Source organism: Pongo abelii, chromosome 1 (genome assembly GCF_028885655.2).
Source record: "Pongo abelii isolate AG06213 chromosome 1, NHGRI_mPonAbe1-v2.0_pri, whole genome shotgun sequence".
Lineage (NCBI taxonomy): Eukaryota > Metazoa > Chordata > Mammalia > Primates > Hominidae > Pongo > Pongo abelii.
In genome coordinates, this window is record NC_071985.2 from 66,915,894 (window position 1) to 66,942,481 (window position 26,588).

The following is a 26,588-nucleotide window of genomic DNA, read 5'->3' on the forward strand; positions in this document are numbered from 1 at the left end:
TCAATTTCCTTACTTGCAGAATGCTTTAAAAGGAGAGAGAGAAAATATATATATATATACGGTGCTAGTTAAGAGCATGGGCTGTAAAGACAAATTGCCTGGATTCTTGGTTTTGCCACTTACTAGTTAGGTGATTTTCAACCAGTTATTTAACCCATCTGTACTTTAGTTTCTCGTATGTAAAACTGGGATAATAATCCTATGTTTCATATTTATAGAGTTGTTGTAAAGATTAAATGAGTTTATATTTGTAATATGCTTAGAATAATGCCCAGCACATAGTAAGTGCTCAATAAATGTTTACCACTTGTTTCAGTTTCTGAACTAAAGTTAAACATTAGTCATTCTCCCAGATCTAGGAGAAACAGTGGTATCCCCATTGTGTATCATAGGCCTTTATCCTCTTGTTGATCACAGGCTGTTCCTTCTTTCAATCTGGAGATGGTATAGTGTGATGTTGGAGAACATAGACTTTAAGATCATAAAAACCTGGATTTGATTCACAGTTTTGCTTCTTAATATTTCTATGAGATTAAACAAATTACATGGTTTCTCTTATTTCCTCATCTGCAAGAGAGAATAATGAAGTCTGTCTCATAGAGTGTTAGGCTTAAGTGAAATAATTTATATAAATCTTTTAGCAAAATGCCTAGCACATAAATAAATGTCAACTGATATTATTATTACTATTTTGCAGTTTATATCCCAATAATATAACCATCATTTTTGCCAGATTTTGCCTGAAGTGCTACAGAAGGTGATAACCATGTCTGAAAATATACGAAGTACAAAGAAGAATTTAATCAGTTTTCTTCCATCTGTACTACTGATTCTGTTGCCATCTGCCTCCTCAGAGACAGTGTGCTCTGTTATTCCTTCTTTTTTTTTGTATCTTTTTTCCTTTCTTAAAAACCTTGAGGTGAAATTTACATAGCAAAATTAACTGTTTTAAAGTGACATTTAGTGACATTTAGTAGAGTCACAATGCTGTGTACATCTGTCTGGTTCCCAACCATTTTCATTACCCAAAACCAGAACCCCATACCTCCATTTCCCCTTTCCCCCACCTCCTGACAACCAACAATCTGCTATCTCTGTAGATTCATGATTCTGGACATTTCATATAAATGGAATCGTAAAATATCTGACCTTTATGTCTGGCTTCTTTCATCTAGCATGATGTTTTTAAGGTTCATCCACATTGTAGCATTTATCAGTACTTCATTCATTTTTCTGGCTGAATAATATCCTATTGTATGTATATACAACGATCTGCTTATACATTCATCAGTTGGTGGATATCTGAGTTGTTTCTGCGTTTTGACTATTGAGGAAAGTGGGACTGTGAACATCTGTGTGCAAGAGTTTGTCTGACTACCTGTTTTCGATTCTTTGGGGTATATACCTCAGACTAGAATTACTGGGTCATATGTGTGACTTTATGAGGAATTGCCAAACTGTTTTTCACAGGGGCTGAAACATTTCACATTGTCATCTGCAAAGTATTAGAGTTCCAATTTCTCCAGTCCTCACCAAAACTTTTATCTTTTTTTATTATTTACTTTTTCTGTTTCTTTTATTTTTAAAATTACAGTGATCCTAGTGAGTGTGAAGTGGTATTTCATTGTAGTTTTGATTTTCATTTATCTAATGACTAATGATGTTGAAGATGTTGAACATCTTTCCATGGACTTGTTGGCCATTTGTGTATCTTCCTTGGAGTAACGTCTATTAAATTCATATCCCATTTTGTAATTGGGTTGTTTGTCTTCTTGTTATTGACTATAAGAGTTATTTATATATTCTGAATACTAGACTCCTATTAGATATATGCTCTGCAAATTTTTACCCCCCATCCCTTAGGCTTTTTCACTTCCTTTTGTGCTCTTTATTGCCACTTAGGGGATGCTAGGAGCATTGCCTGCCCATGATCACTGTCATTGCTCTTAACCTTATTCACTATTTCATATGTGATCCCTCTTCCTCCCCCTCCTTCTTGCTTTCTTCCCTTCTTTCCTTCCTTTCCTTCCTTTCCTTCCCTTCCTTCCCTTCCTCCCCTTCCTCCCCTTCCTCCCCTTCCTCCCCTTCCTCCCCTTCCTTCCTTTCTTCCTTCCTTCCTTTCCTTCTTCCTTTCTTTCTTTCTCTTTCTTTCTTTCCTTCTTTCTTTCTTTCTTTCTTTCTCTTTCTTCCTTCCTTCCTTTCTTTTCTTTCTTTCCTTTCTTTCCCTCTTTCTCTCTTTGTCTTTTCCTTCCTTCCTTCTTTCCTTTCTTCCTTCCTTCCTTGCTTGCTTCCTTTCTTCCTTCCTTCCTTCCATCCTTCCTTCCTTCCTCCCTCCCTCCCTCCTTCCCCTACCCCCCTCTCTTTCTCTCTTTCTTTCTTTCTTTTCTTTCTTTTGTAGTTGGATCGGAATAGCACTGAATCTGTACATTGCTTTGGGCAGCATGGTCATTTTAACAACATTGATTCTTTTGGCGGGGCGCAGTGGCTTACGCCTGTAATCCCAGCACTTTGGAAGGCCAAGGCGGGCGGATGACTAGGTCAGGAGATCAAGACCATCCTGGCTAACACGGTGAAACCCCGTCTGTACTAAAAATACAAAAAATTAGCTGGGCATTGTAGTGGGCACCTGTAGTCCGAGCTACCCGAGAGGCTGAGGCAGGAGAATGGCATGAACCTAGGAGGCGGAGCTTGCAGTGAGCTGAGATCAGCCACTGCACTCCAGCCTGGCCGGCAGAGCGAGACTCCGTCTCAAAAAAACCCCAAAAAACCAATATTAATTCTTCTTATTCTTAAGCATGGAATGTTTTTCCATTTGTTTGTGTTGTCTCTTATTTCTTTCAACAGCATTTTGTAGTTTTGCAATTCTTGTTGTAGAGCTTTTTCAATTCCCTCGTTAGCTGTATTCCTAGGTGTTTTATTTTGTGTGTGTGGCTATTGTGAATGGGATTGTGTTCTTGATTTAGTTCTTCAGCTTGGACATTGTTGGTGTATAGAAATGCTATGGATTTTTGTACATTGATTTTTGTATCCTGAAACTTTGCTAAAGTTGTTTATCAGATCTAGAAGCTTTTGGGTAGAGGCTATGAGGTTTCCTAGGTGTAAAATCATATAGTCTCTAAAGAGATAATTTAACTTCCCCTCTTCCTATGTGGATGCCTTTTATTTCTGTCTTTTGCCTGATTGCTCTGGCTAGGACTTCCAGTACTGTGTTGAATCGAAGTGGTAAGAGTGGGTATCGTCTTGTTGTTTTTCAAGGGGAATGCTTCCAGCTTTTGCCCATTCAGTATGATGTTGGCTGTGGGTTTGTCATAGATGGCTCTTGTTATCCTGAGGTATATTCCTTAAGTGCCTAGCTTGTTGAGAGTTTTTAAGATGAATAGATGTTGAATTTATAGAAAGCCTTTTCAGCATCTGTTGAGATGATCATGTGGTTTTTGTTTTTAGTTCTGTTTGTGTGCTGAATCACATTTATTGATTTTTGTATGTTGAACCAACCTTGCATCCCAGGAATAAAGCTAATGTTATCATGGTGGATTAGCTTTTTGACTAATGGCCACTTAGGTCATTGATGTGCTACTAGATTCAGTTTGTTAATATTTTGTTGAGGATGTTTGCATCTATGTTCATTAGGAATATTGGCTTGAAGTTTCCTTTTTTTGATGCTTCTGCCAGGTTTTGGTATCAGAATCATGCTGGCCTCAAAGAATGAGTTAGGGAGGAATGTTTTGGAATAGTTTCAGTAGGATTGGTAGCAACTCTTATACGTCTGGTAGAATTCAGCTGTAAATTTGTCTCATTCAGGGCTTTTTCTGATTGGTAGGTAGGCTCTTTATTACTGATTCAGTTTTGGAACTCATTATTAGTCTGTTTAGGGTTTCAGTTTCTTCCTGGTTCAATCTTGGGAGATTGTATGTTTGCAGGAATTCATCCATTTCCTTTAGGTTTTCTAGTTTTTGTGCATAGAGGTGTTTGTAATAGCCTCTGAGGGTTTTTTTTGTATTTCTGTGGTGTCAGTAGTAATGTCCTTTTCGTTGTTTCTTGTTGTGTTTATTTGGATATTCTCTCTTAGTCTAGCTAGCAGTCTATCTTATTTATTCTTTCAAAAAACAAAGGTTTTGTTGATCTTTTGTATGGTTTTTCACATCTCAAATTCATTCAGTTCAGCTCTAATTTTGGTTATTTTTCTTCTTCTAGCTTTGGGATTGGTTTACTCTTACTTTTCTAGTTCCTCCAGGTGTGATGTTAGGTTGTCAATTTGAGATCTTTCTAACCTTTTGATGTGAGCGATTAGCAGAATAAACTTTCCTCTTAACACTACTTTAGCTGTGTTTCAGAGTTTCTGGTATGTTATATCCTTGTTCTCATTAGTTTCAAAGAATTTTTTGATTTTTTTATTTCTGTGTTAATTTCAGTGTTTACCCAAAAGTCATTCAGGAGCAGATTGCTTAATTTCCAAGTAATTGTATGATTTTGAAAGGTCTTCTTAGTATTGATTTCTTTTTTTTTTTTTTTCAGATGGAGTCTTGCTCTGTCACCCAGGCTGGAGTGCAGTGGCGTGATCTTGGCTCACTGCAACCTCCACCTTCCAGATTCAAGCGATTCTCCCGCCTTGGCCTCCCAAGTAGCTAGGATTACAGGAGTGCACCACCATGCCTGGCTAATTTTTTGTGTTTTTAGTAGAGATGGGGTTTCACCATGTTGGCCAGGCTGGTCTCAAACTCCTGACCTCAAGTGATCTGACCTCAGGTGATCTGTAGATGTCTGTTAGGTCCATTTGGTCAAGTGTCGAGTTCAGGTCTCAAACATCTTTCTTAATTTTCTGCCTCAATTATCTGTCTAATACTGTCAGTGGGGTGTTGAAGTCTTGCACCACTATTGTGTGGTTATCTAAGTCTCCTCATAGGTTTCTAAGAACTTGTTTTATGAATCTGGGTGCTCCAGTGTTGGGATTATATATATTTAAGATAGTTAATTCTTCTTGTTGAATCAAACCCTTTATCATTATGTAATGCCATTCTTTGTCTTTTTAAAATCATTCTTGGTTTAGAGTCTATTTTGTCTGAAATTAAAATAGTAACCCCTGCTTTTTTTGGTTTTCCATTTGCTTGGTAGATTTTTCTCCATCTTTTTGCTTTGAGCCTATGGGTGTCATTGCGTGTGAAATGGATTTCTTTTTTTTTGGAACTGAGTCTTGCTCTGTTGCCTAGGCTGGAGTGCAGTGGTGTGATCTCAGCTCACTGCAATCTCTGCCTCCTGCCTCAGCCTCCCAAGTAGCTGGGATCACAGGCACGTTGCCACCGCACCTGGTTAATTATTGTATTTTTAGTAGAGATGGGGTTTTGCCATGTTGGCCAGGCTGGTCTTGAATTCCTGACCTCAGGTGATCCACCTTCCTTGGCCTCCCAAAGTGCTGGGATTATAGTTGTGAGCCACCACGCCCTGCCTGAGATGGATTTCTTGAAGACAGCATACAGTTGAGTCTTCCTTCTTTATCTAACTTGCCACTTTGTGCCTTTTAAGTATGGCATATAACCCATTTACTTTCAAGGTTAATATTAATATGTGCAGATTTGATCCTGTCAAAACAAACCTAACAAACCTATTAGCTCGTTGTTATGCAGACTTGATAGTGCAGTTACTTTATAGTGTGAATGGTCTATGTCTTTAAGTGTGTTTTTGTGGTGGCAAATAACAGTCTTTCATTTCCACGTTTAGCACTCCCTTAAGGACCTCTTGTAAGGTCTGGTGGTAATGAATTTTCTTAGCATTTTCTTACCTTCACTTATGAAGCTTAGTTTGGGTGGATATGAAATTCTTGGTTGGAGTTTCTTTTCTTTAAGATTGCTGAATGTAGGCCCCCAATCTCTTCTGGCTTACAGGATTTCTGCTGAAAGGTCCACTGTTAGCTTGATAGGGTTCCCTTTGTAGGTGACCTGCCTCTCCTCTCTAGCTGCCTTTAATATTTTTTCTTTGATGTTGACCTTGAAGAATCTGATGACTATGTCTTGGGGATGGTCATTTTGTATAGTATCTCATAGGGGTACTCTGCTTTTTCTGAATTTGAATGTCAACCTCTCTGGAGAGGTTGGGAAATTTTTCATGTACAGTATCCTGAAATATGCTTGCTTGCTTGCTTTCTCTCCCTCTGTTTTAGGGATGCCAATGAGTCGTAGGTTTGGTCTCTTTACATAATCCCATATTTGTCAGAGGTTTTGTTCATTCTTTTTTATTCTTTTTTCTTTATTTTTGTTGGACTAGTCTTCAAGCTCTGAGATTCTTTCCTCAGCCTGGTCTATTCTGCTATTAATACTTCCAATTCTTGGAGTGAGTTTTTCAGCTCCATCAGTTCAGTTTGATTCTTTCATAAAGTGACTGTTCCATCTTCCAGCTCTTGTATTGTTTATTGGATTCATTAGATTCTTTGGATTGGATTTCAACTTTCTCCTAAATCTTGATGATCTTTGTTCATATCCAGATTCTCTGTTCTGTCTGTCATTTCAGCCTGGTTAAGAACCATTGATGGGGAATTAGTGTGGTTGTTTGGCGGTAAGAAGACACTCTGGCTTTTTAAGTTGCCAGAGTTCTTGCACTGCTTTTTTTGCATCTGCTTGGGCTGATGTTCCTTTGAAGTTGATGTCCTTTGGATGGGTTTTTTTTGCTTTTATATTCTTTGATGCGTGTGAGGGTTTTACTGTGGTATAAGGTGGGTTCAGTCAACTGGCTTCATTTCTGGAAGATGTCGGGGTCCAATTCTCACCTCAGTACTACTGGGCTGCATGTGCAACCCTGGGGGGCTGGTACCAGGCCCACAGCACAGGTTTGTTCTCTGGCCTCTCAAGGTTAATCACCTCCTGCACTGGAGGGGCTGAGGTTTTCACAGTCTGCTGGTGACAACACTTCAATGGTGAGTGCTGACCAAAGCCCTTTGTTGGGGCAGTGGCAGCAGGTCTGCGCTCCTGCATATGTGCCAACAGTGCCAGCGGTGCAGCAGGGTGTGCATGTATCAGCAGGGGCGGGGTGCCAGCGAGGGTGGGACAGTGGTGTTTGTATGTATGCATTAGTGCTAGTGGTGGCAGGACAACAAAGTGTGCATGCATGTGTGCTGGTAGGGGAGGGGTGGTGACGTCTGCCTGCATGTGCGCACTTCCAAAGCAGTGGGGGATGATGTGGTAGGGGGAGGCTGTGTGAATCCCTCTTTCTTGATTTAATATATTACAACAAGCAAGTCATGGCCTCCAACTTTCAGATCTTTATCAAGTTTGGTAACAATAAGAAACATGGATCCATAGTTAGAAAATTCAATAAATGTTAAAACAAACACCCAGTTTGATCTTCCTCACTGAATGACCATTCCAGTTTTATGCTTATAATTGAAATTAGCTTTGACCCATTGACCTGCCCAAAATTACCTCATCCCTCACCCAGCGGTCTAAGCATGGTGCCTAGGCTTTTTTACACTCTTGATAATGTCCCTTGATGCCTTACAGTTTTTAACTTTGAGGAAATTCAGCTGTTTTGGTTTGGATGTTTTTGCCCCCCTCCAAAACTCAAGTTTTGGAAACTTAATCCTCAACACAATAGAGTTGGGAGATGGGGCCTAATGGGAGGTATTTCAAGAGGATGGGGCCCTCACGAATGGATCAATGCCCCTATAAAAAGGAGTTATGGGAGCTGGTTCTCCCTCTGTTGTTCTTCTGCCATGTGAAGACAGAGTTCCTCTCCAGAGTTCTTGCCTTTTGCCATGTGAGGATCCAAGCGGCAGGCAAGGTGCCATCTTGGAAGAGAATGGCCTCACCAGGCACCAAACCTGCCAGTGCCTTGACCTTAGACTTCCTAGCCTCCAGAACTGTGAGCTAATACATTTCTTTTATAAATTACACAGTCTGTAGCATTCGGTTATACAGCAGCACAGATAGACTAAGGCAGAAATTTATTTTGTCTTCTGTTACTCATGCTTTTATATCATACCTTAGAATCCGCTGCCAAGTTCAAGATCATGAAGATTTACCCTTATGGTTTTTCCTAAGAATTTTATGGTTTTAGCTCTTATATATAGGTTGTTAATCAATTTTGAGTTAATTTTTGTATGTGGTGTTGGGTTTGGGTTCAGCTTTATCCTTTTGCATGTAGGTACTTATTTGTCCCAACACCATATGTTGAAGAGACTATTCTTTCCCCATTGAATGATCTTGTAACCCTTGTTGAAAATCACTTGCCCATAATTGGGTTTATTTCTGGATTTTCAGTTCTATCCCACTGGTCTATAAGCCTATCTTTATGCCAGTACCACACTATTTTATTACTGTGGCTTTGTAGTAAGTTTTGGAATCAGAAGAGTGAGTCCTCCACTTTGTTCTTTTTCAGTATTGTTTGGCTGTTCAGGGTCCCTTGCAATTCATTATTAATTTGAAGATGAACATGTTCATTTCTTCAAAAAAAAGGCTATTGAAATTCTGATAGGGATTACATTGAATCTGTAGATCAATGTAAGTAGTATTGCTATTTTAGCAATATTAAAATCTTCCAATCCATGAACATGAGATGGCTTTTCATCTACTTAGACCTTCTTTAATTTCTTTGAGCAATGGTTTGCAGTTTCAGTATACAAGTCCTTGACCTCCTTGGTTTACATTATTTCTAGGCATTTTATTATTTTGGGTGCTATTGTAAATGGAATTTTCTTAATTTTCTTTTCAGATTGTTCATTAGTGATATATAAAAACAAAACTGATTTTGTGTTCTGATTTTGCATCTTTCAACTTTGCTGAATTTGTTTATTAGCTATCATATGTTTTTGGTGCATTCCTTGGAGATATATGTGTGTGTATATATGTGTATATATATGTATATATATGTTTGTATATGCACACGTGTATATACACACATGTATATGTGTGTATATATACATATATGTGTATATATACATATATAGAGAGAGAGGAGAGTATATATAGGGTCATGTCATCTGCAAACAGTGAGTTTTACTTCCTCCTTTACAATTTGGATACATTTTATTTCTTTTTGCCTAGTTGCTCTGGCTGGGACGTCTGGTCCAATGTTGAACAGCAGTGGCAAAAGTGGGCATCATTGTCTTTTCTGATACTATGGGGTGTTATTGGCAGAATTGTGTCCCTCCAAAATTCATATATTGAAGTCCTTACCCCAGTACCCTAAAATGTAGGCATATTTGGAGAGCAAGTGTTTAAAGAGATGATTAAATTAAAATGAGGCCATTAGGGTTGGCCCTACTCCAATCTGACTGATATCCTTAAAAGAAAGGAAATTTGGACACAGAAAAAGATGTCAGGGGTGCATGTGCACAGAAGGATGACCATGTGAAGAGGGAGCAAAACCACAACCACCTGCAAGCTGAGAGAGGCTCAGAAGAAACCAAATCTGTTGACATCTTGATCTTGGGCTTCCATCCTCCAGAACTGTAAGAAAATAAATTTCTGGCCGGGTGCAGTGACTCACACCTGTAATCCCAGCACTCTGGGAGGCCGAGGTGGGCGGATCACTTGAAGTCAGGAGTTCGAGATCAGCCTGGCCAACATGGTGAAACCCCACCTCTACTAAAAATACAGAAATTAGCTGGGCATAGCTTTTTCTGCATCAATTGATATTATTGTGTAATTTATTTTTCCCCTTCATTCTATGAATGTGGTGTGTTATGATTGATTTTTTATATTAAATCACGCTTGCATTCTTGGAATAAATCTCACTTCATCATCGTGTATAACCTTTTAAATATGTTGTTGAGTTCAGTTTGCTAGGATTTATTGAGGATTTTTGCATTTATATTCAAAAGGAATATTGCTCTATAGTTTTCTTTTCTTCTGGTATTTTTGTCTAGCTTTGTTATCAGATAATGCTGGCCTGAGAATTAGGAAGTGTTCTCACAGATTTTGGAGGAATTTGGGAAAGATTGGTGTTAATTCTTTTTTTTTAACTTTTATTTTAGGTTTGGGGGTACATGTGAAGATTTGTTACATAGGTAAACTCGTGTCATGGGGGTTTGTTATACATATTATTTCATCACCCAGGTGTTAAGACCAGTCAGTACCCAATAGTTATCTTTTCTGCTCCTGTCTCTCCTCCCATCCTCTACCTTCAAGTAGACACCAGTGTCTGTTGTTTTCCTCTTTGCATTCATCAGTTATTATTTAGTGTTCATGGTGTTAATTTTTGAAATGTTTGGTAGATTTATCAATGAAGCTATCTGATCTTGGACTTTTCTTTGTTGGGAGATTTTTGCTTACTGATTTTTTAATCTCTTTACTGTTATAGGTCTGTTCAGATTTTATATTTCTTCTAGAGCCAGTTTTGGTAAACTCTGTGTTTCTAGGAATTTGTATACTTAATTTTTGTTGATATGAAATCAGTGCATTTGTTGGTGTACAATTGTTCATAGGTGTACATATAATGATAGTATAATCATAGAATATGATTATAAATAATTTTTATTTCTTCAAGGTCAGTAGTAATGTATCTACCTTCATATCTGATTTTAGTTATTTGTGCCTTCTCTTTCTCTTAGTCTAGCTAAACTTTTGTCAATTTTGTTGATCTTTTCAAATAATTAATTTTTTATTTTGTTTTTATTTTTCCTATTCTCTATTTCATTGAACTCTAATCTGTATCGTTTCCTTTTACTGTTGGCTTTGGGTTTAATTTGCTCTTTTTCTAGTTTCTTAAGTTGTAAAATTAGATTGCTGATTTGAGATCTGTCTTTTTTAATGTAGGCATTTACTGCTATAAATTTCTCTCTGAGCTCTGCTTTTCCTGCATCCTATAAATTTTGGTATATTGTGTTTTCATTTTCATTTATCTCAAAGTATCTTCAAATTTTCCTTGTGTTTCATCTTTGAGCCATTTGTTATTTAAGAATATGTTGTCAGGCCGGGCGTGGTGGCTCATGCCTGTAATCCCAGCACTTTGGGAGGCCGAGAGGGGCGGATCACAAGGTCAGGAGATCGAGACCATCCTGGCTAACACGGTGAAACCCCGTCTCTACTAAAAATACAAAAAATTAGCCGGGCGTGATGGCGGGCGCCTGTGGTCCCAGCTACTCGGGAGGCTGAGGCAGGAGAATGGCATGAACCTGGGAGGTGGAGCTTGCAGTGAGCCGAGATCACGCCACTGCACTCCAGCCTGGGAGACAGAGCGAGACTCCGTCGCAAAAAAAAAAAAAAAAAAAAAAAGAATACGTTGTTTAATTTTCACATATGTCTAAATTTTTCAGTTTTCTTTCCATAATTGACTTCTACTTTAATTCCATTGTGGTCAGAGAAGATGTATTTATTGAGACTTGTTTTGTGGCCTAATAGATGGTATATCTTGGAGAATGTTCCATATGCATTCCAGAAGAATGCATATCCTTTTGTGTTGGACTTGGGGGGCAGTCTATATATGTATGTTAGGTCTAGTTGGATTATACTGTTGTTCAAGTCCTCTATTTCCATATTGGTCCTCTGTCTAGATGTTCTAGTTATTTTTGAAAGTGGTTTAGAAATCTTCAACTACTATTATAAAACTATTTCTTCCTTCAATTCTGTGAATGTTTTACTTCATACATTTTGAGACCTTGTTGTTTGGTTTGCATATGCTTATTGGTACATCTTCTTGATGAATTAACTCTTTTGTTAATATATAATACCTTTCTTTGTCTCTAGCAACAATTGTGTTATTAAAGTCTATTTTATCTAATGTTAGTATAGCCACCCCAGCTCTTTTTCAATTACTGTTTGTACAGAATATCTTTTTATTCTTTCACTATTAACCTACTTGTGTCTTTGAATCTAAAGTGAGATTCTTTTTTTTTTTTTTTTGAGACAGAGTCTGCCTCTGTTGCCCAGACTGGAGTGCAATGGTGCGATCTCAGCTCACTGCAACCTCTGCCTCCCAGGTTCAAGTGATTCTCCTGCCTCAGCCTCCTGAGTAGCTGGGATTATGCACCACCATGCCTGGCTAATTTTTGTATTTTTAGTAAAGATGGGGTTTCACCATGTTGGCCAGGCTGGTCTCAAACTCCTGACCTCATGATCCGCCCACCTCACCCTCCGAAACGGTTGGGATTGCAGGCATGAGCCACCACACCCGGCCTGAAATGAGATTCTTGTAACATCATATAGTTGGATTATTTTTCTTTATCCTTTCTACCTGTCTTTTTTAATTGGTGATCTTAATCCATTTACATTTAAAATGATTACTGATAAGTAAGGACTTACTTCTGCCATTGGCTACTGTTTTTCCTACAAGTAATATCTTATTTTGTTATGCAGTGCTTTCAGTACCATCTTCTTTTGTGTTTTATGATTTTTTTTTTTAGTGTACCATTTTGATTTACTCCACATTTCCTTTTGTGTGTATTTTTTAGTTATATTCTTGGTGATTATCAAGGGAATTATAATTCACATCCTACATTTATAACGATTGAGTTTGAATTGACGCCAACTTTGCTTTAATAGCATACAGCTCCATCGTCCCTTTATGTTGTTATTGTTACAAATTACATCTTTATACATTGTTTCCCCATTAGCATGGATTTACAAGGATTGTTTTAGGCATCGGTATCTTAAATTATATAGGAAACAAAAAGAGGAGTCACAAACCAAAAATACAGTAATACTGCCTTTATATTTACCCTTGATTTTACCTTTACTGGAATTTTTTTATTTCTTTATATGGCTTTGAGTTACTTCTGTTGTCTATTTCATTTCAGTCTGAAGGACTCCTTTAGCATTTCTTTTAGGATAGGCCCAACTTTTGTTTATCTAGAAATGTCAATTTCTTCTTCATTTTGAAAAGGTATTTTTTCTAGATATAGAATTTTTGGTTGTTTATCTTTTAGCACTTTTAAATCCCACTGCTTTCTGGCTTCCATGGTTTCTGATGAGAAAGCAGCCTTAATCTTATTAAAGATCTCTTATACTTAATGCATTGCTTCTCTCTTGCTGCTTGTAAGATTCTCTCTTTATCTTTGGATTGTTTTTTATCATTATTATTTTTTGAGATGGAGCTTTGCTCTTGTTGCCCAGGTGGAGTGCAATGGCATAATCTCGGCTCACTGCAACCTCTGCCTCCCTGGTTCAAGCAATTCTCCTACTTCAGCCTCCCCAGTAGCTGGTATCACAGGCATGTGGCACCACATCTGGTTAATTTTTGTATTTTTAGTAGAGATGGGGTTTCGCCATGTTGGCCAAGCTGGTCTGGAACTCCTGACCTCAGGTGATTGGCTGCCTTGGCCTCCCAAAGTGCTGGTATTACAGGTGTGAGCCACCATGCCCTGCCTATCTTTGGATTTTAATTGTTTGATTATAATATATGTTAATGTGTGTTTCTTTGTGTTTATCTTACTTAAAGTCCATTACACTTCTTGGATATGTAGATTCATGTCTTTAATGAAATTTGGGAAGTTTTTGGCCATTATGTTTTCAAGTATTTTTTCTGCCTTTGTTAGGAAAACACTCAAACCATATTTTCCCTCTGTTTTCACAACAAAACAAGAATTATCAACACAGAAAACTTCTGTGACCCCAAAATTTGTGGGGCTTTCCCCCCACCAGCAAGTAATCAATCAGTTCTCCAGCAGACCCCGACTGGGTGTCCTACAATTCTATTTCAGCATATCTACCAGTAGATAGTGTCACATTCTACAGGTTGGAGACTCAGCCTCCAAAACTGCCCCTCTCCCTCAGATACCAGTCACAAGTCTAGGCCTCCAGAACTTCTGACTGACTGGCTTCAAGTTGGGGTTCTCACAACTCCTTTTTTGGGTTTAATTAATTTACTAGAGCAGCTCACAGAACTCAGAGAAACATTTATGTTTATCAGTTAATTTAATTAATTAATTAATTTTTTGAGATGGAGTCTTGCTATGTCACCCAGGCTGGAGTGCAGTGGCGCGATCTCGGCTCACTGTAACCTCCACCTCCTGGGTTCAAGCAATTCTCCTGCCTTAGCCTCCTGAGTAGCTGGGATTACAGGTGCACACCACCACACCCAGCTAATTTTTGTATTTTTAGTAGAGAAGGGGTTTCACCATATTGGTCAGTCTGGTCTTGAACTCCTGACCTTGTGATCCACCTGCCTCAGCCTCCCAAAGTGCTGGGATTACAGGCGTGAGCCACCGTGCCTGGCTTATGTTTACCAGTTTATTATAAAGGATATTACAGTCAAGCACAGTGGCTCATGCCTGTAATCCCAGCACTTTGGGAGGCTGGGGCAGGTGGATCACTTGAGGTCAGGAGTTTGAGACCAGCCTGGCCAACATGGTGAAAACCCGTCTCTACTAAAAATACAAAACTTAGCTGGGTGTGGTGGTGCACACCTGTAATCTCAGCTACTTGGGAGGCTGAGGCAGGAGAATCACTTGAACCCAGAAGGCAGAGGTTGCAATGAACCAAGATTGCACCACTGCACTCCAGCCTGGGTGACAGAGTGAGACTGTGTCTCAAAAAGAATAAAAATCGATATTACAAAGGATACAGATGAAAAGATGTGTAGGGGAAGGTATCAGGGAAAGGTACACAGAGCTCCCATGCCCTCCTCCAGGTATGTCATCCTCCAGGAAATGTTATGAGGTCAGCTTTTTGAAGGCTCTCTGAACCCAGTCCTCTTGGGTTTCTTTGGACAACTGTGTTAAAACGTGATTGGACTCATGTTATGGGATGGAACCTAGTTTATTTATTTAGTTTTGTCTCTTTTTTTCTTTTTTGTGGATAACAGGGTCTTGCTGTATTGCCCAGGCAGGTCTCAAACTCCTGGGCTCAAGCTATGCTCCCACCTCTGCCTCCCTAAGAGCTGGGAGTACAGGCACGAGCAGCCGTGCCTGGCGGAACCTGGTTTAGAATGAGGGTCTTATGACCCACAATCAGAAAAGCACAGGAATATTAGAGTCCTGCCCTGGGGCAGGTGAAAGGAGAGCAAGAGAAGGTTAGAGAGATTCTGTTTCCTGAGGGCTGCTCATGAGGCCTAAAGCACCCAACATTATAACAAAAAACTGTAATAAGGACTGTGGAAGTTATGAGTCAGGAGCTGTGAATGAAAACCCATATATATATACAAAGTAACAACACACCCTTTTCTCTCTTTCCTCTTCTTCTGACACTTCCTAATAAGTATATTTATATGCTTCATAATATCCCACTGGTCCCTTTGATGCTGTTCATTTTTTTCTATAGTTCTTTTCTTTCTGGTCCTCAGGCTGGATAATTTCTATTGTGCTTTCATCAAGATTGCTGATTATTTTTTCTGCTTGCTCAAATCTGCTGTTGAACCCCTCTAGTGAATTTTTCACTTCAGCTATCACACTTTTCAACTACAGAATTTCTATTTTGTTTATATTTTTATTGATATTCTTTATTTGTTCAGACATTGTTCTCCTGGTTGCTTCTAGTTCTTTATTGTTTCCTTTAGCTCTTTGTGCACATTTAAAATAGTTGAGTTAAAGTCTTTGTCTAGTAAGTCCAAAGTCTTATCTGGGCTTCCTCAGGGATAGTTTCTGTCAATTTATTTTTCCTGTGAATGGGTCATGGTATCTTATTTTTTTTGTATGCCTTGCAATTTTTTTGTTGAAAACTGGACATTTTGGATATTATAATATGGTAACTCTGGAAATTGGATTCTACCCCTCCCCAGGGTTTGTTTCAGTTGTTGAAGACTGCAGCTGTATGTTTGTTTAATGACTTTTCTAAACTAATTTGCAAAGGCTGTATTCGTTTTCTGTGTGGCACTTGAAGTCTTTGTTGTGTTATCTCAGTAGATAGTGAGTGATCTAACAGAGATTTCCTTAAATGGCTCAGCTAAAAAGAAAAAACAAGGCCAGGTGCAGTGGCTTACATCTGTAACGCCAGCACTTCAGGAGGCTGAGGCAGGCAGATCACTTGAGGCCAAGAGTTTGAGACCAGCCTGGCCAACATGGTGAAACCCCACCTCTACTAAAAATACAGAAATTAGCTGGGCATAGTGGTGCACACCCGTAATCCCAGCTAGTTGGGAGGCTGAGGCAGGAGAATCGCTTGAACCCGGGAGGAAGAGGTTGCAGTGAGCCAAGATTGTCCCACTGCACTCCAGCCTGGGCGACAGAGCTTGGATCCATCTCAAAAAAAAAAAAAAACACAACAACAAAAAATGGATAAATAACTAGAAAAAAACAGAAACAAAAACTCTCCCAGTGTTTGCAGATTGTCTCTGAGCTGAGACACTCCTTCAAAGCTAAGCCAGGCTGCCTAAAACTTTGTATTAGCTTTTGCTTCCTGTTTGCACAAGGCCCAAAGAGCAGCCAAAGGTGCAAGCCTAGGTTCTTCTTGGGTATCTTCTGAGCATACGTCTAGCCCTGCAGTGCATGTGCATTTCACTACTGATTTCCTGGTGTATGGGAAGCCCTGATTCCTTTCAAGCCCTTATTCCTCCAAAAATCTTTCTCCTCAGCCCCTCCTTTGAGGAATTTTGCTTGTCTCTTTCTGTGTTCTTTGCGCTAGGCATCTATGGGGCAAAGGGAAAGCCACTCCAGCCTGAGGGGTGAAAAAAATATCATCTTTCTTTGCCAGTCTATCAGAGAACTACCAGATAGGTCAGAATTTACAACCATAGTATTTTGAGAACAAAGCCTATATTGCACCCTACCACCTGGTGTCCTGCTGGCACCAGTAAGCTACACCAGGAATGTGGGCTGCCATTTCCATTGCTGCTGCAGAGCAGGGGATTGGGGGATGGTAGGTGGGTAAGCAAAAAAAATGCCACACTTGTTTACTGAATTTTAGCAGCCACTTCATTAAGCATTTCCTTTGTTGCTGTGTTTGATTTAGGTTCTAGAGCTCCCAAAAGTTGATTCCATAGTTTTTGCCAACTTAATGTTTGCTTCAGTGGAAGAGCCATTACTTCACCATTTCTGTGCTGTCATCTCTTCCTTGTGTCTTTAACCTCTCCTCTCTACTCTCTCCTTCCTGAATACAGTGAGATATGTTCAATTCTGTTCTATTTTAAATAGCAAAACAAGGCCGGGCGCGGTGGCTCACACCTGTAATCCCAGCACTTTGGGAGGCCAAGGCGGGCGGATCACGAAGTCAGGAGTTTGAGACCAGCCTGACCAACATGGTGAAACCCCGTCTCTACTAAAAATACAAAAATTAGCCAGGCGTTGTGGTGGGTGCCTGTAATCCCAGCTACTCAGGGAGGTTGAGGCAGGAGAATCACTTGAACCCAGGAGGTGGAAGTTGCAGTGAGCCAAGATCGTGCCATTGCACTCCAGCCTGGGTAACAGAGCGAGACTCCGTCTCAAAAAAAAAAATAAATAAATAAATAGCAAAACAATATCTACCCTAAACACCACATCTGTTTCTTACCTTGCAGAGAAAAACTACTTGAAATATTTGTCTGCATTTATTTCCACTTCTTCATATTTATTCCTCTACTCACTGTGATCCGGCTTCTGTCTCCGGAATATCACTGAAAATGCTGTTGTGGTCATGTAGAATCTCCCTCTGGCCAATTGCCGTAGGTACAACTCAGAGATTACCATCTTGTTAATCTTTGAGCAGCATTTGACACTACCAACTACATTTGTCCCTCGGTATACACAGAGATTAGTCCAAGGACACTTGGCATGTATCCAAATCCGTGTGTACTCAAGTCCTGCTGTCAGCCCTGCAAAACCCATATATACAAAATTCAAAGTCTGCTCTCCATATACTCAGATTTTCATCCTGCAAATACTGTATTTTGATCCGTGTTTGGTTGAAAAAATCTGTGTATAAGTGGGTCTATGCAGGTCAAACCCATGTTGTTCAAGGGTCAACTGTACTTCCTCCTTCCATGACATCCTATTCTCCTGATTTTCTTACCACCTCTTTGCCTACTTCTCAATATTCTTTGTAAGATCTTGTGTTTCCGCCAGTTTGTTAAATATTCCTCAGTGTTCTGTTCTAGGTTGCTATCTTTCCCTCTTTACACATTCTTGTAGCTAATTTCATCCATTCCTGTGCTCAAATTATCATATAAGTAAATAATTCTATGACCTTATGTCTAGTCAGGTCCTATATTCTAGACCCTTATATCCGTAGTCTGCTGGATACCTCTTTCTAGTGACTCCACTGGCATTTCAAATTTATTGGCACCAAAATTAAACTCATTGTCTTCCTCTATCACACTTTTTTCTCTCTCCTGTGTTTCTTATTTCAGTGAATAAAAAAAATATAAATGAGGAGGGTTTCATAGTTCTTACAAATTATTTATTTACAGAGGTAGTCTTGTGCTATCTGCTTCCAATGTATGTAATACCTGCACAAATGAATTTGTAGGTTGCTGATTTAGTAAGGTTTATAGGAATTTTACATATACCTGGAAAAAGTGTTCAATCTCACTTATCAAATAAATGGAAATGAAAATGAGGTGAGGCGGAGTTTTGTCCATTAAAATGGCAAATATTGTACAAATTTTTTAAAAATCTCATGTTGTTTTGTTTATAACAAAACGAGCATTCTTAACCCAATTTTAATTGATTAAGCTTTTCTGGAGAGGAATTTGGCAAAGTATATCCAAGAGTCTTAAAATGTTTATACCTTTTGATTCAGCAATTTCCTGTCTAGTAATGTTTCCTAAAGAAATAACTAGAGATATACATAATCATCTGTTATAGTATTTTCATAATGTTGAAAACTCATAAACCATCTAAAATAAGAGTGAGAAATTCATAACATAAGTTGTAATATATCTGTTTGATACATTAGTATGTAATTGTTAAAAGTTAGGCTTTGATGTGCTATTCATAATAGCAAAGACAGGGAATCAACCTAGGTGCCCATTGATGGTGGATTGAATAATGTAAATGTGGTACATACACACCATGGAATACTATGCAGCCATAAAAAGAATGAAATCATGTCCTTTGCAGTGGCGTGGATGCACCTGAAGGCCATTATCCTAAGTGAATTAATGCAGGATCAGAAAACCAAATACCGCATGTTCTCACTTACAAGCAGGAGCTAAACACTGAGCACACATGGACACAAACATGAGAACAATAGACACTGCTAACTACTGGTGCAGGAGGAAGAAGGGAGGGGATGTCTGTTGAAAAACTACCTATTGGGTACTATGCTCAATACCTGCATGCAATAAACGAACATAGTAAACCCTGCACATGTACCCCCGTATCTAAAATAAGTTGAAACTTTAATCATTAAAAAAATAGGCTTTGAAAAATTATTTAAAGACATGGGGAAGGTGATATAATGACAAAATCAGAATTCAAAAGTATATACAATGTATGGTATGATTGATTGGCATATGAATAAATGAATATATGCATGGGAAATATACTAGAAGGAAATATCTATATAAATGAAGGTTTTCTTTAGTTAAGAATTTACAAGTTAATTTTTCAATTTTTGTTATGCTTTCTTTTCCATGTTTTTATAACAGGTATCACTTTTATAATAAAAAAAGGCTGGGTGCAGTGGCTCACGCCTGTAATCCCAGCACTTTGGGAGACCAAGGCGGGCAGATCACTTGAGGTCAGGAGTTCGAGACCAGCCTGGCCAACATAGTGAAACCCCGTCTCCACTAAAAATACAAAAATTAGCCAGGTGTGCTGGCACACACCTATAGTCCCAGCTACTCGGGAGGCTGAGGCAGGAGAATCACTTGAACCCGGGAGGTTGCAGTGAGCCAAGACTGTGCCACTGCACTCCAACCTGGGCAACAGAGCAAGACTCCATCTCAAAATAATAATAATAATACGAAGAAGAAGAAGAAGAAGAAGAAAGATACATGCATGATAATGCCATTCTCATTGGGATCAAAGAATGATAGGCATTTTTTCAGAATATATTTCCAAATTTTATATTTGGATTTATTATTTATTTATTTACTTTTTTTTTTTTTTTTTTTTGAGACAGTTTTGCTTTTGTTGCCCAGGCTGGAGTGCAATGGCACCATCTCTGCTTACTGCAAACTCCGCCTCCCGGGTTCAAGCGATTCTCCTGCCTCCACCTCCTGAGTAGCTGGGATTACAGGCATGTGCCACCATGCCTGGCTAATTTTTGTATTTTTAGTAGAGACGGGGTTTCACCATGTTGGTCAGGCTGGTCTCGAACTCCTGACCTCAAGTGATCCACCCACCTTGGCCTCCCATAGTGCTGGGATTACAGGTGTGAGTCACTGTGCCCAGCCTGGATTTATATTTTATATTAAAAGTCCTTCACACTGCTGGGCATGGTGGCTCCTACCTGTAATCCCAGCACTCTGGGAGGCTGAGGTGGGTGATCACTTGAGCTCAGGAGTTTGAGACCAGCCTGGGCAATATAGAGAAACTCCACCTCTACAAAAAATACAAAAATTACCCAGGCATGGCAATGTGTGCCTGTAGTCCCAGCTACTCAGGAGGCTGAGGTGGAAGGATCACTTGAGCCTGGGAGGTTTAGGCTGCAGTGAGCCATGATCGTGCCACTGCATTCCAGCCTGGGCGACAGAATGAGACCCTGTCTCAAAATAAATAAATAAAGCCCTTCAGTCTTTACGACACTAATAACGAAGTTATCTCCTCTTTTCTACTCCCAGTGCATATTTTAGAATCTTTGATATGTATAATTTTGTTTATTTGGGGGCCGGGCACGGTGGCTCATGCACTTTGGGAGGCCAAGGCAGGTGGATCACCTGAGGTCAGGAGTTCGAGACCAACCTGGCTAACACGGCGAAACCCTGTCTCTACTAAAAATACAAAAGTTAGTTGGGTGTGGTGGCAGACACCTGTAATCCCAACTACTGGGGAGGCTGAGTTGGGAGAATTGGTTGAACCCGGGAGGCAGAGGTTGCAGTGAGCCGAGATCGTTCCATTGCACACCAGCCTGGGTGACAAGAGTGAAATTCGAACTCGAAAAAAAAAAAAAAAAAAGAATTTTGTTCATTTACTAAAATTGGAGGGTCATTTTGAGTTAAAGAAAACAAAATGATACACAGGGAAGAGCATGAGATCTGGTGTCATATTGAACTGTATCTAAAGCTTAGCTTCACTACTAATTTTGACGGTTCATTTAATCTTGCCAAGCTTCAATTTCCTTAACGTTATAGCAGGGGTAATAATACTTATGTTGCCGGGCGCGGTGGCTTATGCCTGTAATCCCAGCAGTTTGGGAGGCCGAGGTGGGCAGATTACCTGAGGTCAGGAGTTTAAGAGCAGCCTGGCCAACATGGAGAAACTCCATCTCTACTAAAAATACAAAAAATTAGCCAGACGTGGTGGTGTGCGCCTGTAATCCCAGCTACTCAGGAGGCTGAGGCAGGAGAATCGCTTGAACCCGGGAGGCAGGGGTTGCAGTGAGCCGAGATTGCACCATTGCCCTCCAGCCTGGACGACAGAGTGAAACTCCGTCTCAAAATAATAATAATAATATGTCAAGGAACTGTTGCAAGACTTAAGGAGGTAATATGTAAAGTTCAAAATATGGCACATAGCTAATACCCAGTATTTAATAGTTATAAAATGATGAACGATTGTAAAGAAAAATTTTATTTCAACATTAATCGATGAACTGATACTTTGAGCATTTAATAAATGCTAGTCTTTAATAAATGATAAGTCTTTTGGGAAAAGCACTTGTCCAGTAAGTAACTGATTAAAATGACATGTTTCAGTTTAACCTATTATTGAAAGTGCAAGTGTTTTATTTCTTTTTAGATAAAGGATTTATCTTCAGACACACTTCTCCAACAGCATGATGATTTGGATTTGGCTTTGGATAATTGTTATAGTGGAGATACAGTAATAATTTTTCCAGGAGAATATCAAGCTGCAAATCTTGCTTTGTTGACAGATGACATCATTATAAAGGGTTAGCAGGGCATCCTTTGTAGTTTTTTTACAGCAATGTATACTGGACAAATTGTGTATTCTAAACATGCTTAATGGAATTATTGGAAATTACAATAGAATTTATGTTTTACAAAAATCCTTTATATTCATTTTATAATTAAGACGTGTTCTTTATATTTTCTATTAGCTCCATTAATATTTTTTACCCAAAGCACTTTTTTCTTATCTATCTTTACTGCTTTTCACATCACTTTACTAAGGAAAACCCAGATGTAAAGCTATATTAAAATATGCTCATCATTTTCTCAAAAAGGCTAATATCACATGCTAACTCTCCAAAACAGAAGTAGAAAAGCAGAATTTACTAAATTTCTTTTAGGTCCTGAACGTATTTAGAAACTTTCTCTCTTTTTGATGTTGAAGTAAGAGTATTCTCATTGTCTAACCAACAACAACAACAACAACAAAAGCTGGACATGGTGCCTCACGCCTGTAATCCCAGCACTTTGGAAGGCTGAGGCAGGTGGATTGCTAGAGTCCCGGAGTTTGAGACCAGTCTGGGCAACATAGTGAAACCCCATCTCTACAAAAAATTCAAAAGTTAGCTGGATGTGGTGGCACACACCTGTAGTCCCAGTTACTTGGGAGGCTGAGGTGGGACAATCACTTGAGCCCAGGTTGCAGTAAGCCATGGTCAAGCCACTGCACTCCAGCCTGGGTGAAAGAGCAAGACTGTCTCAAAAAAAAAAAGAAAAAGAAAAAGATTACACTATAGTTATGTAGGTACTATATATTATTTGTTAAAAATATGTGAAGCTGGGCACTGTGCTATGCACCTGTAGTCCCAACTTACTCAGGAGGTGGGGGAGGAGGATCACTTGAGCCCAGGAGTTCGAGACTAGCCTGGGCAACATAGCGAGACCCATCTCTAAAAATGCGCATGTGCGCGCACACCCACACACGCACACAGGGAAAAACTTTAGTAACAGCAGTATTGTTGAATGACAATAAAGGGCCTTAAAATGGGAGATTACTGATTTAATGTATTTTTATCCCTATGAATCAGGAGTTGGAAAGAGAGAGGAAATTATGATTACTTCTGAACCTTCTCGTGACAGTTTTGTGGTGTCCAAAGCTGACAATGTGAAACTAATGCATCTATCTTTGATACAACAAGGGACGGTTGATGGTATTGTGGTGGTGGAGTCTGGTCACATGACTCTAGAAAACTGCATATTAAAATGTGAAGGAACAGGAGTGTGTGTTCTTACTGGAGCTGCTTTGACAATTACAGACAGTGAAATAACTGGTGCCCAGGTATTTCATTCTTTAAAAAGTATGGCCTTATATGACTATAGATAACAGCTTTGAGTGATCTTAATATACAAATAAAGGGTAGCAATTTCTTCATCTTTTAGCGGAATTCTAATTAAACTTAGTAACTGGTAGACATCTACAAAATGAGTACTAGAGTGTCATAGTACATTTAGGAAAAATGAAATGCTAGGTCCAAAGTAAAGAATATTTAGCTTTGTTTTATACGGGTGACTTTTTAAAATCTGGAAAAGAGTGGCTATAACATAAATCATGAGTCAGTCATTTGACAGTTTAAAGAAATAAGACATGTAAGTTATCAGATGTTGCTGTTAGGTGTTGTGATTAGTTCTAACAGCTTCTGAATAATCAGGACATAAAAAACTTGAGGCCAGGCACAGTGGTTCACTCCTGTAATCCCAGCACTTTAGGAGCTGAGACGGGAGGATCACTTGAGCTGAAGTTTGAGACCAGCCTGGGCAACACAGAAAGACTTTGTCTTTAACAATAAATCAATAAATAATTAAAAATTAAGAGCTTGAGTCTTTAGATAACAATCACAAAGATCATTGAAGGACTGGAGAACTGAATGAGAAAAAGGATTAAAGGAAGTAGAAAAATAAGAGCATCTTTTTAAAGAATTTTTAAAATTTCCACTAAAATGAGGAAATATACTTTAGTGGCATTAAGTGGGATTTACAGTAGATATAAATTTTTATAACTATTGAAACAATTGCTTAAAGAGTGGACTCCTTTCTAGAGAATCATTTGGGTGGAAGAGTAAGATAATGGATTATATGACCTCAACCTTCTAAGTCTAATGATTCTTTAACAGATATTTAAATTTTCAATATTTTTAAATATTATCTTTACAATTAACAGTTGCATGCATGATCATGTATTTTCATGTAACTCAATGTTTATATTGGTAATACAGAATTACAATTTTCAAGTCTAAAGAAGATTTTGGTGAGAGGTTTGTGTATATATTTTGTAGATAGTTTTATTTGCTTTTAATTTACAGGGTGCTGGTGTTGAACTGTATCCTGGAAGCATAGCTATTTTGGAAAGAAATGAAATTCATCACTGTAATAACCTCAGAACCAGTGACAGTTCAAAAAGCACCTTAGGTGGAGTTAATATGAAGGTATTCTCTTATTTCTTGATGTAGCATTGTTATAAGAATTGTAAGTAATTATAAGTACTAAAATATTAGTTTTAGTCTTAAAAGGCAGTCTAAATATTATCACTGATTTGGAAAAGAATAGTACAAGTAATAAGATATGATTAAATGATGGCTGCTAGGAAATAAGTTTAGCCTTATAATTTAATAATTTGTACTTAAACTCTTTGCAAATAACCTTGAATATGAGAAATGGGATAGATTTTTCTCTTAAAGACATTTTAGAATTTTCTTTGATCAGATCTGTAATACATTTTGGTATTTCAAATTACAAAGTAAAGCAAATTAAGAATAATAATATATTAAGAAGCATTTGAAGTCTTACTTTCAAAGTTGTGTTAAGTGATTTAAGCTAATCAATTAAAACATTAATAGCAATAATTTCTAGGTGAAATGTCTTCCATCCTTTCTGCTTCTATAAATCTTGTCTTTCTAAGTCCCTCTCTAGGCTTGTGTAGTTAATGAACTTTTATGTTAATGAAGTTTTTTCTAGAACATTCTGTTTGTTTTATGAATGTACATTTTGTCTCCTCAAATAGATTATAAATTATCTAAGGGCAGGAATTATATATTACTAGTAGCCTCCCACTCTCTGTATGATTCTGGACACTAAGTCAGATAATTGGTTGAAAATAAGGTACAAGGCCAGGCACGGTGGCTCACACCTGTAATCCCAGCACTTTGAGAGGCCAAGGTGCGCAGATCACGAGGTCAAGAGATCGAGACCATCCTGGCTAACATGGTGAAACCCCATCTCTACTAAAAATACAAAAAAAATTAGCCAACCGTGGTGGCATATGCCTGTAGTCCCAGCTATTCAGTAGGCTGAGGCAGGAGAATCACTTGAACTCAAGAGGCGGAGGTTGCAGTGCACCACTGCACTCCAGCCTGGGTGACAGATTGAGACTCCGTCTCAAAAAAAAAAAAAAAAAAAAAGATAAAAGAAAAGAAAAGAAGGTACAAATGGTAAATGGGAGCAGTTTTAAAATCTTTGATTTATCTTAAAACATTTTTTCTGTTCTTAAATATTTTTCAATTTTTCAGTGGTCCTTGAATGTTAGCATGCATCAGAATCATTCTTGCAGAGGCCTACTCTGCTTTCTGATTCAGTAGGTCTAGGGTAAAGCCTGAGAATTTGTTTTAGTAATTTCCTAGGTGATGCTGATACTGCTGGTTTAACTCACACTTTAAGAATCATATTCCTGATACTCAAAGTGTGAGCCATGGACCAGCAGCATTGGCATCACCTGGTAGTTTGTTAGAAGTGGAGAATTTTGAGCCTCACGCCAGACCTATTAAACAAAATGTGGTCTTTAACAAGCTCCCCAGATGATATATACATACATTAAAATTTGATAAACATGTTTTATAAAATCTGACAAGATCTGGCCCCTGCTTTCTCCAGCTTAATCTCCTTCCAATCTTCCTCTTATACATTATATTCGAGCCACACTGGCTTTGTTTGTTTTCCCAGAAATTATTAAACTTGTTCTGGCTGTTACCTTCACCTGAAGCACTCTTTTTTTTCTTTGTTGAGATGGAGTTTCGCTGTTGTTGCCCAGGCTGGAGTGCAATGGCACGATCTCAGCTCACCGCAGTGTCTGCCTCCCAGGTTCAAGCGATTTTCCTGCCTCAGCCTTCTAGGTAGCTGGGATTACAGGCATGTGCCACCACGCCCAACTAATTTTGTATTTTTAGTAGAGATGGGGTTTCTCCATGTTGGTCAGGCTGGTCTCGAACTACCAACCTCAGGTGATCCACCCGCCTCTACCTCCCAAAGTGCTGGGATTACAGGTGTGAGCCACCATGCCTGACCTGAAACACTCTTTCTATAGATCTTATTAGTATCTGAATGTGGTTGTCCCTCTTCAAAGAAGCCTTTAATGTAAAGAACACTCAAGTGGTGACCTCTCCCCAGCCAGTCATGCTATCACATTACCTTATTTTCTCCAAATCACATATTATTTGAAATTACTTATTTTCATGTTTATTATGTTATAAGAGATCGGCTTCATGGGTTGTGTCCCCATACAGAATTAGTTGTTTTTATCAATAACTGATAAAAGTAAATTGAAAACTTCATTTAATATTTTCTTACACTTTTTTTTTCTTTTTCTTTTTGTGGAGAATAGGGTCTTGCTATATTGCCCAGGCAGGTCTTGAACTCCTGGGCTCAAGCTATCCTTCTGCCTCTGCCTTCTTAAGAGCTGGGATTACAGGGCATGAGCCACCGCACCTGGCTCATTTAATATTTTGTTATTGGCTGGGTGCGGTGGCTCA

The 26,588-nt window shown here is 38.8% G+C and overlaps 1 protein-coding gene across 1 annotated transcript in view; it reads left to right on the plus strand.

The window, feature by feature from the left end:
- Positions 1-26,588, plus strand: part of SHCBP1L (SHC binding and spindle associated 1 like) — a 54,828-nt gene that overhangs the window by 27,388 nt on the left and 852 nt on the right. Inside the window, 3 exon segments of the mRNA XM_024238991.3 lie at positions 21,677-21,830; positions 22,878-23,128; positions 24,150-24,272. Of these exon segments, the coding sequence (XP_024094759.2) occupies positions 21,677-21,830; positions 22,878-23,128; positions 24,150-24,272 (528 nt within the window).